Source organism: Ochotona princeps, chromosome X (genome assembly GCF_030435755.1).
Source record: "Ochotona princeps isolate mOchPri1 chromosome X, mOchPri1.hap1, whole genome shotgun sequence".
Taxonomy (NCBI): domain Eukaryota; kingdom Metazoa; phylum Chordata; class Mammalia; order Lagomorpha; family Ochotonidae; genus Ochotona; species Ochotona princeps.
Window position 1 is genome coordinate 80,244,168 of NC_080865.1, and position 13,417 is coordinate 80,257,584.

The 13,417-nt window shown below is 39.5% G+C and overlaps 1 protein-coding gene across 2 annotated transcripts in view; it reads left to right on the forward strand.

Moving 5' to 3' along the window:
• DOCK11 (dedicator of cytokinesis 11) overlaps positions 1–13,417 on the forward strand; it is a 235,980-nt gene that overhangs the window by 160,322 nt on the left and 62,241 nt on the right. For both annotated transcript variants that reach the window (XM_058659209.1, XM_004587632.4), the window contains exons 42-44: positions 688–801; positions 3,330–3,545; positions 3,631–3,688. In XM_058659209.1, coding sequence (XP_058515192.1) covers positions 688–801; positions 3,330–3,545; positions 3,631–3,688 — 388 coding nt within the window. The remainder of the gene's footprint in view (positions 1–687; positions 802–3,329; positions 3,546–3,630; positions 3,689–13,417) is intronic.

Below are 13,417 nucleotides of genomic sequence, written 5' to 3' on the forward strand. Positions count from 1 at the left end.
TTTTGTTTTTGGCTCCAGTCTGCTAATCTATGACATTTGATTTATGAGTTTAAGTCATTTACATTCAGGATTAATATTTATAGGTAATAATTTGGTTCTGTCATTTTAGCAATCGGTTTTTTGTGTTTTTTTAAAGATTTATTTATTTTATTATAAAGTCAGATATACAGAGAGGAGGAGAAACAGAGAGGAAGATCTTCTATCCAATGATTCACTCTCCAAGTGAGCGCAACGGCTGGTGCTACGCCAGTCCGAAGCCAGGAACCAGGAACCTCTTCCAGGTCTCCCACGTGGGTGCAGGATCCCAAGGCTTTGGGCCATCCTCAACTGCCTTCCCAGGCCACAAGCAGGGAGCTGGATGGGAAGTGGAGCTGCCGGGATTAGAACCGGCGCCCATATGGGATCCCGGGGCATTCAAGGCAAGGACTTTAACCACTTGGCTATCGTGCCAGGCCCTTTCAGTAGGTTTTTAAGTGATATGCTTGAAGTAGTTCATATTTCCAGGAAAAGTGTTTCAATTTAAAGCTTTAAAACTCCTCAATATATGAAAACAATAGGTTAAGATGGTACTATTTAGAATTGTAAAAAGAGACATTTCATGAGTGTCTTTGCTGCTTATACCATGATGAAAATAAGCAGCATTGTTTCATAAGCCATTTGAAAAATGATGTTTGCTTCTTCCCACAGATAATCATTGCTGTAAGCCAGCTGATAGCTGATGTTGCACTAAGTGGAGGATCGAGATTTCAGGAGTCTTTATTCATTATCAATAATTTTGCAAATAGTGACAGACCTATGAAGGTATGTTCTTGTTTTGAACAGTAAATTAGAACTTGTTTTACTACCAGGGAAGTTTGCATCTAGTAGTTAAATTGTCATTACATTCACGACTTTTGATAGTACATGGTAAGTATTTTCATCCAAAATGTTTAGGACCAGATTTTATCCTATTTGTTTATTTGTGATGTGTACAAATAATGTTGGGAATGGGATTCAGATCTAAATGTGAGGATTCGTTAATAAACATGCCTTATGTACCTAACTTGAAGGTAACTTTTTCTAATACTTTTAATGTACATATGTTTTTTACTGTGACCCGTCACATGATACCAAGTGTGGAAGTTTCCACCTGGGAAGTTTCCCATCGTGGCAGTGCTAAGCACACGTTTCAGATTTGGGGCATTTTGGATCTTGCAGTTCCACATTAGGGATGCTCAGCCTCAGCAGAGTGTATAGAATTTGAGCTTCATGAGGATTTTCTTTTGTACATCACTGTACTAACTGCTAGAACCCTGACTGCTACATAGGGTATGCAGTGTTAGTTGAAAAGAATGAATACACTGTGTATTCATAGTTGTTATGGCTTGATTTCCCAACTTAGTGGATCTTTGTTAGCATTTATCACCATTTATAAATTGGCTAATGAATCACTGAGCTTGAAATTTTAAAAAAAATGTCACTTTTTAGAATGGCTAACAGCTGCCTAATCCATGGCCAACAGATGAGGAATGGCACAGAAGGGATTCATTACATAATGGTTTTTGTGAGTTTTCAAAAATCATCTGTTAGCTGATTGTGGCCTGCTATCCATCCGTATTGGCAAATCTAAACACAGGCCTGTCATTCGTTAATTACCACTTAGCTGGGGCCTGAGGCCAGACCCAAGACCCTGAACAGCATTTCTCTATTTTTTTTTACCTTTTTCTGCCTGAAATGATAGCATTGTAAAAATGTATCTGTTATTTCACTGCACAGAGTGCAGGTCCTGGTCATCAGTGGGGAGTGTGTTCAAGAGAAGAAGAGTCCTTTGCCAACTGAGGACTTCTCCTTCCTGAGGAATGATTCATCTCTATTCTTGGGAAAGGTCATATTCTAGTATAATTTGAATATATTGTGTAAAATCTGAAGGAAAAAAAAACCCTGAAATCTCACAGTCACAGCATACTTGATGTGTGGGCCATGTAGACTCTGTGTACAAAAAAAAAAAAAAATTCCCCTAGGAATGTGGCTTACACTGAAAAAGATAGTGTGTAGTGCCAGGCCCTGTCAGGCTGGGAAAGTTTGTTTTTCAGCCAGTTCTACTGGTTCCCTGGGGGAACAGTATATGCCCCTGAGCATAGAACAATGTATGATATTTATGTTCTTTTAGTTAGACTCTGAGAGTTCATTTTGCTAGACATTGCTATCACTAATATCATGTCACATTAATAGATTTAGCAAGGTTTTCCACAGAAAAGGGGCTGGTTGGCTGTCTGGTAGGAAATCTTTTATCCTTGACTCATTTCTGAAATGACTTGGTTCTGTTCTGTTAGGGCAGTTATCACCAACAAACACCATCACAAGGTGTGTCTCTCCTATATTCAGTAGAATCTCTTTTAAAGTATAAGAAGGACCTTTGTGTGTGTAATACGCAAATAGATTTAAAGAGGTCAAGAAGCAGTTTGTAAAATCATTTCGTCTACATTTTATTATATTGCCATTAACAAACTTCCTAACCCCCCAGTACCTGTTCTTATCTCATCTTCTCTGAATCACAGATACTTGTGCTTTTTCCAGTGAAGATTAAGAGGAAATGATAGGAATTTCATAACAGAGTCTAGGGTCTAAGGTCGAAAACAACACTTGGAAGGGGTCTCTTTTAACCCTTCAGAGTGTTCCACAATTCATGGCTTCTGTTTCAGGTAAACAGAAATATTTGCAGTGTGGTTTTCACCTTAGCATGTATGACAGGTGGCAGAGGCAGTGTGAAAAATGACTGAAGAGTATTAGCTCTGCAGCTAGACTTCCAGATGCTCATCTTGTCTCTCCCACTTAGTAATCATGACAATTTGGCCAAGGTACTTAACTGCTGTGTGCCTCAGTTTCCCCACTGGTAAAATGAATTCTAATAATGCTTAACTCATGGGATGATTGAGAATATTAGAACATGTATAGTATGCAAACCATTCAGTGCCAGGGACATTATATGCTGTCAATAATTTTTAGTTATTGTTGGAAGTAAATGGCAAATTGTTGGAAGTAAATTGCAAACATGGACCACTCATATGGCTATAGGATTCACAAAGGAGGATCTAGGGTTCAAAGCCAAGTATTTTGGATCCTCCAGGGATCATGTTTTTAATATATATTGAAATATGCTCTTGTCAAGTTTAGAGCCTTTGAAACCTGAGTTAGTTAGTTACATATCTTGAAAATAATTTAAAACTCCTTAAATTTCCCACTTGCAATACCAAGATCTAGAAGAGAAGTAAAAATCACCTTGGATGTCAAGGCTCAGAACCCACCAATAATATTGTCAAATGTGTCTTTCTTGTTTGTTTTGAAATCAGGCAACTGCTTTTCCCACAGAAGTCAAAGATTTGACCAAGAGAATCCGTACTGTTCTTATGGCTACTGCCCAAATGAAGGAACATGAGAAAGACCCTGAAATGCTAATTGATCTCCAATATAGTCTAGCAAAGTCCTATGCAAGCACTCCAGAGCTCAGAAAGACCTGGCTTGATAGCATGGCCAAGATTCATGTAAAAAATGGAGATTTTTCAGAGGTAACAATTTCGGATTTTGTCCTAAACAAGATATTTCAAAACCCTTTGTGTACATTGTGACAGTTCTATTGTCATCCTTTTTCAGGCTGCGATGTGTTATGTCCATGTAGCAGCCCTGGTGGCAGAATTTCTACATCGAAAAAGTAAGATATTTCTGTTCTTAAAGATGGGGGTATTTTGGTTGACACAATTTTATTTCTTAATTCATGGAGCTTGCAACTCTGCATTGAGCTCTGCAAAATATATTCCCTATTAGTCCTATTCAGGGTTAAACAGATGTTGTTGTAAAGAAGCCTGGCTTATTCTTTTTGTCTTCTGTTTTCATTAGAAGTTACAAGAATAAGTTAAATAGCACAGACCAGGCCTGATGCCCACTGTTTATTTTCCAGGACTGTGTCCTTGGAAGGCTGCCACAAATTAAATTCTTCTCAGGGCTCATGAGTGGCTCGGGATAATACAGATCACTTGACTTGTTTTCCCTTGTACTTCACCAACCACTGTCCAAAGTTTGGTATTTGGTTATTAAAAGTAAGTCATACCCTTGAAGGGCATGAAGATCAAACAGCTCTGGATTCCTGAGTCAAGACTCTTTAACTCAGGATCAGCCTGAAAGTTTCCCATTCCCAAAGAAGTGTTGGTAACTACTAGGATTATGCAGATAGTGAGGCAGTGAGTTTGATTTACAAATCAATTGGCAATGCAGGTTGCAATCAAAAAATCTACCCTTCTTTAGCACAATGTCCTCACTACTTTTATTGGGTTTTTTTTTTAGATTTATTGATTTTTATTGGAAAGTCAGATATACAGAGAGGAGGAGAGACAGAGAGGAAGATCTTCTATCCGATGATTCACTCCCCAAGCGGCCCCAATGGCCAGAGCTGGACCGATCTGAAGCCAGGAGCTAGGAGCCCCCTCTGGGTCTCCCACACGGTATAGGGTCCCAAGGCTTTGGGCCAGCCTCGATTGCTTTCCCAGGCCACAAGAGTTGAATGGGAAGTGCGGCTGCCAGGATTAGAACCAACACCCATATGGGATCCTGGAGCGTGCAAGGTGAGGATTTTAGCCACTAGGCTATCACGGAGGGTCCTCTCACTACTTTTTATAATGCAGTCACACAGGTAACATTAGGGCAAAATGAAACCAGCCTGTAGAAGTTGTGTCACTCTGTCTTTGACCATGGGATTGGAACCATGCTTTTAAAAATTATTTACATAATTCCTATAGTTAACTATTTCCTTTCACATCCAACACTCAATGATTGCCTCATTTATAATACCCATGTGAACAACCTCTTTCTAAAGAGATTTTTCCCAACTATAATGTCAATTTAAATATTCATTTTACTTATATGTAATTTATTTTTTTATTTCTCTGATATACATCTCCTCCTCCTCCTTCTCTCCTCTCCCCTCCTCTCCTCCTCCCATCCTCTGGTTTACTCCCCACATGTCTATAACAACCAGGGGCCTAAGTCAGCAGTTGAACCAGATTTCCCATCTAGGTAGGAGAAACCAATTACTTGGACTATTGCCTGTTGCCTGTCAGGGCTCACATCAGCAGAAAGCTAGAAATCAAGAGCCAGGACCCTCCAGGAATTCTGACTGGGGGCATCCCAAACAGCTTCTTCACTGTTAAATCAAGTAACTGCTCTTGTGGCATGTTTCAGCAAGCAAAAATGGGCTTTGTAACTAGTCAGTTAAATATTTTATTATAATCCCAAGGTGGTTTCTTTTATATAGAAATCAAATAACCCTTCACTGAGAAAAAATATATGTGCTTTAAACAAAAATATTAAATTTGAATGTAGTTGGCAAATTTATTTTTAGGGCCTATCTATTTTTAAATCTGGAAAATTCTACTTGCTTTAACTAGAGAAGGTTATTCAAAAATAATAATAGTAGTAAGGTTCTCGGGATTTTTCTCCCTTACCTTTGATGACTAAAAATTAACTGGTTGATCTGTTACAGTTAGACCAAGATAGACTACTAATTTAATTAGTAGTCTAATTAAAGACTTGATCTGTTAATTTGATGTCAAGTTTAAGAACTCTGTAGTACTCTCCTATCAGTGGGCTTCTTCTATGTATTTATTTTGTTAATTTGAATGGCAGTAAGCTACAGTGAGAGGAACAAAGAGAGAGATCTCCCATCTGTTGGTTCACTCCTCAAATGGCTGCGGTAGTCAGAGCTGGGCCAAGCTGAAATCAGGAGCCAGAAACTCCATTCAGGTCTTTCCACAGGTAGCAAGCTCCCAAGCATTTGGACTGGGTTCTGATGGTTTCCCAAGTGCTTTAGGAAGGAGCTGGATTAGAAATACAGCAGTTAGAACTTGAACTTGTGCTCTGATTTGGGATGCCAGCATCACAGGCTGTGGCTTAACTTCCTGTATCACACAATACAGGCCACAAAATGAGCCTTTTGATGTCTGGGCCACACCTAGGTATTTACTAAGTAAATAAAAATGAATTTGAGTGTAGAACTGTGAAAAAAATAAATATTTACATTTAAGATCAACTTATTTAACAAAAGTATGTGGACAATTACATAACCATGAGTTCTGTGTTATAACTGTCCTTTGATAATGAAGAGACAACAGGGAAGGAGATTTACAGTATATTTTAAATCCATGGTTTACTTTAGCCCTAAATTATCTGTTTTCACAAGTTCTAAGGCGTTTTCCCTGAATTCTGTTGTAAAACATTTTTATCAACATACAATAAAATAATGTTCAGCAGGTAACCCACCAGAGGCAAATATTCTACTCTTTAGAAAATTTTAATTAAAAATGTATTTATTTGAAAGGCAGAGTTACAGAGTCACATACACACACACACACACACACACACACACACACACACACACAGTGACTGATCTTCCTTCTGCTGGTTCACTACTCAAATGGACACAGTGCGTGGGGCTGGGCCAGGAGTTCAGAACCCTGCCAGGTCTCTCATGTGCCTGCCAGGGGCCCAAATACTCTATGTTCTGGTGCCTTCCCAGGTTGGAGCAGAAGCTGGGGCAGCTGGTACTGGAACCTGTGCTCATATGGGGTGCTGTGGCTTAACATGCCATGTAATAATGCTAGTCCCTACCATGCACTATTTTTAAAGGAAAACAATCATTTTCCCTGTTAGTTGGTTGCCTAAGCAGACAATTGCTAAGGGTTCCTGCCCCAAGAGTGACTGCATAACACCATTGAGGGACCATGACTATGTGCTGTCTTCATTGTTTTCAGGCAAAGAACTGACTGGGAAGAGGGGAAGCTGAGCTCTCCCTGTTTCCCTGTTTCTACGGAAGACTTGACACACGATTTTTTTTTTCTTTTTTGGTCTTTACTTCAAGTCACCACTAAGTCAGGGATACTTATTCTTCCCAGATTCCCAAAACATGTAAATTCAAAAACAAGTCAGGATTTCCTCATTTCTGCTTTGGGAAGCTCAGCATTTCTAAAGCATGTTCTCTAGGGGCTGGGTTATTTGCTTCTCATTCTTCTCTCTTTTCCTGAGAGAGGGTGCAACTTCTTTTCCCTGGGGATGACGAGAGTCAAGTCCCTGCATTCTTTCACCAGCACATAGCATGCTAGGGTCAACATGGCTTCAGGCCTCCCGGACACCCCCCCCCCCATTCACTCAGAAGAAGGAATTTTCCTTTCCCATATAATTTGTCCTTTTTATCCCTTATAGGGTAATACTCTTTTCAAAGTCTTTGTACCCAGAGTCTAATAGCATAAGTGGTGGAAAGCATAGACCAGTTTCATATGGGATGCCAGCACCTCAGGTAGAGAGTTAACCTACTATGCCACCATGCCAACCCCTATAAGTCATATTTTATCAAGAGTATACAGCTACCTCTTCCATGACTCCCCTTCTCACTTTTTCTATGTGATAACTTATACTCAGGGTAGTAGTGACCTGTGTGTATCTCTTCTGCTGAGACACATACCCTGGAGAATTCGAGACTCACCAGTTTGTTTCCCTGAATATCTTTCTGAAACGAAGAGGATTCAGAATTTTCACCAAGCATTTTTAAGATTTTGTTTATTTTTTATTTGAAAGGTAGATTTTCTAGAGGCAAGGAGACAGAGAAAGGGAAAGAGAGATCTTCCATTTACTGGTTGACTCCCTAAATGAGCACAATTGCTGGAGCTGTACCTATCCTAAGCCAGGAGCCAGGAGTATCTTCCAGGTCTCCCATGTGGATGCAGGGACCCAAGGACTTGAGCCATCCTCTGCTGCTTTTCCAGGCCATAAGCAGGGAGCTAGATGGGAAGTGGAGTACTGGGGACTTGAACTAGTGGCCATATGGGATGTTGATGCTGCAAGGTAGAGGATTAGCCTGGTGAGGCACCATACTGCACTTCTCCCCCTACCCAGCATTTTAAGACCCAGATGCACAAAGAGGTTCTGATATCATTGGATATTAGCAAGTGTTGATAACTTAAGCATAGAAGGGGATAATTATATTGTTCTGCAGGTGTAGATATTTCATCAGCCATATGAAATAAGAACAGATTTAGCAAGAATTATAGACAGATATCCATTGAGGAAGTAGACAACAGATCCAAAAGGGATTTATCACCTTCTTTGTTGCTGAGACAAGAAATAATTCACCCTAACTCTTAAGTATATTCCCCCCAGAAGACTCTCTTCCAAGATGCCTTGAACTTCATCTGGTCTGAGACATAGAGGTATATGCCTTTTTTTTAAATTATTTATTATTTAACTTCAGTAATTACATTGTATTATGTGACACAGTTACATAGATACTTGGGTTCTCCCCACCCCTCCCCAAACCCTCCCACCATGGTGGATTCCTCCACCTTGTTGCATAACCACAGCTCAACTTCAGTTGAGATTCCCCCATTGCAAGCGTATACCAAACATAGAGTCCAACATCTTATTGTCCAGTCAAGTTCAACGGCTTCTTAGGTATACCCTCTCTGGTCTGAAGACAGAGCCAGCAGAGTATCATCCCGATCAATTGAAAGCTCCAACATACCATCAGCAAAAATTTACATCATTATGGAATTAATTGACATAGTAATGAGTAACCAATATGTTAAAGATAAATGCGAGTTCCCAGCCACCTTCTGTGACCACCTCACCTATACTTCAATTTTATTTTATACACAACATATAACATTCAAAACATAACATGTTATACATAACATCATATCATCTTAAATTAAGGCAAACATGTGGTATTTAACCTTTTGGGATTGGCTCATTTCCCTTAGCATTATGGTTTCCAGTTTGGCCCATTTGGCCACAAAGAACTGCATTTTGTTTTTTTTAATAGCTGAGTAGTATTCCATGGAGTAGATGAACCATAGCTTTCTTATCCAATCCTCTGTTGATGGGCATTTTGGTTGCTTCCATGTTTTTGCAATTACTGATTGTGTGGCTATGAGCATAGGAGTGCATGTTGGTTTCTCATAAAACAATTGTTCTGGATATATTCCTAGGAGTGCTATAGCTGGATCATACGGTATGTTGAATTTGAGTTGTTTGAATATTCTCCATACTGATTTCCATAGAGGCTGTACCAGCCTGCAGCCCCACCAGCAGTGGAGTAGGGATCCCTTTTCCCCGCAACCTCGCCAACAAGTGTTGTTGGTGCTTTTATTCATGTGGGCCAGTCTTACTGGCGTTAGGTGGTACCTCATTGATGTTTTAATTTGGATTTCCCTTATTGCCAGGGAACTTGAGCATTTTTTCATATGTTTATTTGCCATTTGGGTTTGTTCCTTTGTGAAGTGTTTGCCCATTTCTCGTGCCCATTTCTTGAGTGGCTTGTTTGTTTTGACATTTTGGTTGTTTTGTAGCTCTTTGTATATTCTGGAGATCAGCCCTCTATCACTATGTCGTGCGCGAAGATCTTCTCCCATTCTGTGGGTTGCCTTTTTACTTTGTTGATTGTTCCTCTAGCTGTACAGAAGCTTCTTAGTTTGATGAGGTCCCAATTGTTTATTTTGGTCTCGATTTCTACTGCATTTGGAGTCTTTTTTAGGAAGTGAGGGCCTACCCCTAAGTGTTCCAGTGTGTTTCCAACATTTTCTTCCAAAAGTTTGAAGGTTTCTGGATGTAGGTTTAGATCTGTTATCCATTTAGATTTGATCTTACTATATGGTGAGAGATGTGGATCTATTTTTTTGTTTCTGCAGGCTATTAACCAGTTGTCCCAACAGCATTTATTGAACAGACCTTCCCATTTGCCTGGATTGTCGTTTGTCTTTTTGTCAAAGATTATTTGGCTGTATCTGTGTGGGTTTCCTTCTGGTGTTTCTATTCTGCTCCATTGATCTTCCTCTCTATCTTTGTGCCAGTACCACGCTGTTTTGATAACCACTGCCCTATAGTATGTCCAGAGGTCCGGGACTGTGATTCCCCCTGCTAACTTCCTGTTCTTCAGGATGGTTCTAGCTATCCGTGGTTTTTTGTGCTTCCAGATGAACCTTTGGATCATTGTTTCCAGTTCCATGAAGAATGTTTTGGGCAATTTGATTGGGATTGCGTTGAATGTATATATTGCTTTTGGCAGTATAGACATTTTAATGATATTGATTTTACCTATCCAGGAGCATGGGATGTTACTCCATCTTTTGAGGTCTTGTTCAATTTCTTTTTTAAGTAGTTTGTAGTTTTCTTCAAATAAGTCTCCTACATTTTTGGTTAGATTTATTCCCAGATATTTCATACTTTTCTCTGTTATTTTGAATGGTATCTTGCTGGTTAAGTCTTTTTCCATCTTGGGGCTGTTCGCATACACTATGGCTGTTGATTTTTGTTCATTAATTTTGTACCCTGCCACTCTACCAAACTCTCGTACAAGTTCTAGCAGTCTCTGTATTGAGTCTCTTGGCTCTTCTACATAAAGAATCATATCATCTGCATATAGTGAGAGTTTGACTTCTTCATTTCCCATTTGGATTCCTCTGATTTCTTTTTCTTGTCTTATGGCCTCAGCGAGTACCTCTAGGACTATGTTGAATAGTAGTGGAGAAAGTGGGCATCCCTGTCTTGTTCCAGATCTCAGTGGGAAGGGTTCCAGCTTTTCTCCATTCAGTATGATGCTGGCGTTGGGTTTTTCATATATGGCTTTATTTATGTTGTGGCTTTTTCCATCTATGCCTACCTTGGTTAGGGTTTTTAGTAGGAAGTGGTGTTGGATTTTGTCGAAAGCTTTTTCTGCATCTATTGATACTATCATGTGATTCTTGTTTTTCAGTTTTTGGATGTGGTGTATCACATTTATGGATTTGTGAATGTTGAACCATCCCTGCATTCCAGGGATGAATCCTACTTGATCTGGATGAACGATCTGTCTGATGTGTTTTTGAATTCTGTTGGCTAGGATTTTGTTGAGAATCTTAGCATCAATGTTCATCAAAGAGATAGGTCTGTAGTTTTCCTTCTCTGTTAGTTCTCTGTCTGGTTTTGGGATTAAGGTAATGTTGGCTTCATAGAATGAGTTTGGAAGGGTTGCCTCTTTTTCTATTGTTTTGAAGAGTTTGTAGAGGATTGGGGTCAGTTCTGTTCGGAATGTTTTGTAGAATTCTGTAGTGAAGAAATCATCAAAACAAGGGAGGAAATCAACCAGATAGAAATAAAAAAAAACATACACAAAATCAATGAATCAAAAAGCTGGTTTTTTGAGAAGATAAATAAGATAGACACCCCACTGGCCCGACTGACAAAGAAAAAACAAGAGAAGGCAAGAATTACCAGCATCAAAGATGAAAAAGGCAACATAACAACAGACACTGCATCAATTAAGGCCATAATTAGAAATTACTACAAAGCACTGTACTCCAACAAATCAGAAGATCACCAAGAAATGGAAAAGTTCTTAGACTTCTACCACCTGCCAAAACCTAGCCCAGAGGCAACAAACGACCTGAACAAACCCATAACTGAAGTAGAGATTGAATCAGTGATTAAAGACCTCCCAACAAAGAAAAGCCTATGCCTTTCTTTGTTTAGCCATAAATCATGGCACTCTAAAGAAACCCTAGATTCCAGAATAACTTAATAATTTCTTCTGAATAAAGAAGTTTTCTCCACTCACGGTCTTAACTGCTTGAGGCCTTCAGAGACTGGCCTGCTGCTTTGACAGAAATGGTATTCTTTGCCTCTTCACTCAAGTCTTGGGCCTTCTTTCCTGCCCATCTCTTGATTTCATGAAGGTAATCAAGTGGGGGATTTTCTTCTGAATTTCACAAAGTTCTATTCATGCACCTGCTGCTCACAGAATATCCCAAAGAGCAGCTGCTGGTCTGCAAACTGTTATTGGCTCAGAACAAGACAAAGGAGCGTTGTCCCGAATGTAATTCAGCCTTATCAACCAGATACTATTTTTTTTTTTTTAATTATTTATTATTTAACTTCAGTAATTACATTGTATTATGTGACACAGTTACATAGATACTTGGGTTCTCCCCACCCCTCCCCAAACCCTCCCACCATGGTGGATTCCTCCACCTTGTTGCATAACCACAGCTCAAGTTCAGTTGAGATTTCCCCATTGCAAACGTATACCAAACATAGAGTCCAGCATCTTATTGTCCCGTCAAGTTCAACGGTTTCTTAGGTATACCCTCTCTGGTCTGATGACAGAGCCAGCAGAGTATCATCCCAGTCAATTGAAAGCTCCAACATACCATCAGCAAAAATTTACATCATTATGGAATTAATTGACATAGTAATGAGTAACCAATATGTTAAAAGTAAATGCGGGTTCCCAGCCACCTTCTGTGACCACCTCACCTATACTTCAATTTTAGTTTATACACAACATATAACATTCAAAACATAACATGTTATACATAACATCATATCATCTTAAATTAAGGCAAACATGTGGTATTTAACCTTTTGGGATTGGCTCATTTCCCTTAGCATTATGGTTTCCAGTTTGGCCCATTTGGCCACAAAGAACTGCATTTTGTTTTTTTTAATAGCTGAGTAGTATTCCATGGAGTAGATGAACCATAGCTTTCTTATCCAATCCTCTTTTGATGGGCATTTTGGTTGTTTCCATGTTTTTGCAATTACTGATTGTGCTGCTATGAACATAGGAGTACATGTTGGTTTCTCATAGAACAAGTGTTCTGGATATATTCCTAGGAGTGCTATTGCTGGATCATACGGTATGTTGAATTTGAGTTGTTTGAATATTCTCCATACTGATTTCCATAGAGGCTGTACCAGCCTGCAGCCCCACCAGCAGTGGAGTAGGGTTCCCTTTTCCCCGCAACCTCGCCAACAAGTGTCGTTGGTGCTTTTATTCATGTGGGCCAGTCTTACTGGCGTTAGGTGGTACCTCATTGATGTTTTAATTTGGATTTCCCTTATTGCCAGGGAACTTGAGCATTTTTTCATATGTTTATTTGCCATTTGGGTTTGTTCCTTTGTGAAGTGTCTGCCCATTTCCCGTGCCCATTTCTTGAGTGGCTTGTTTGTTTTGACATTTTGGTTGTTTTGTAGCTCTTTGTATATTCTGGATATTAGCCCTCTATCACTATGTCGTGCGCGAAGATCTTCTCCCATTCTGTGGGTTGCCTTTTTACTTTGTTGATTGTTTCTCTAGCTGTACAGAAGCTTCTTAGTTTGATGAGGTCCCAATTGTTTATTTTGGTCTTGATTTCTACTGCATCTGGAGTCTTTTTTAGGAAGTGAGGGCCTACCCCTAAGTGTTCCAGTGTGTTTCCAACATTTTCTTCCAAAAGTTTGAAGGTTTCTGGATGTAGGTTTAGATCTGTTATCCATTTAGATCTGATCTTAGTGTATGGTGAGAGATGTGGATCTATTTTTTTGTTTCTGCAGGCTATCAACCAGTTGTCCCAGCAGCATTTATTGAACAGACCTTCCCATT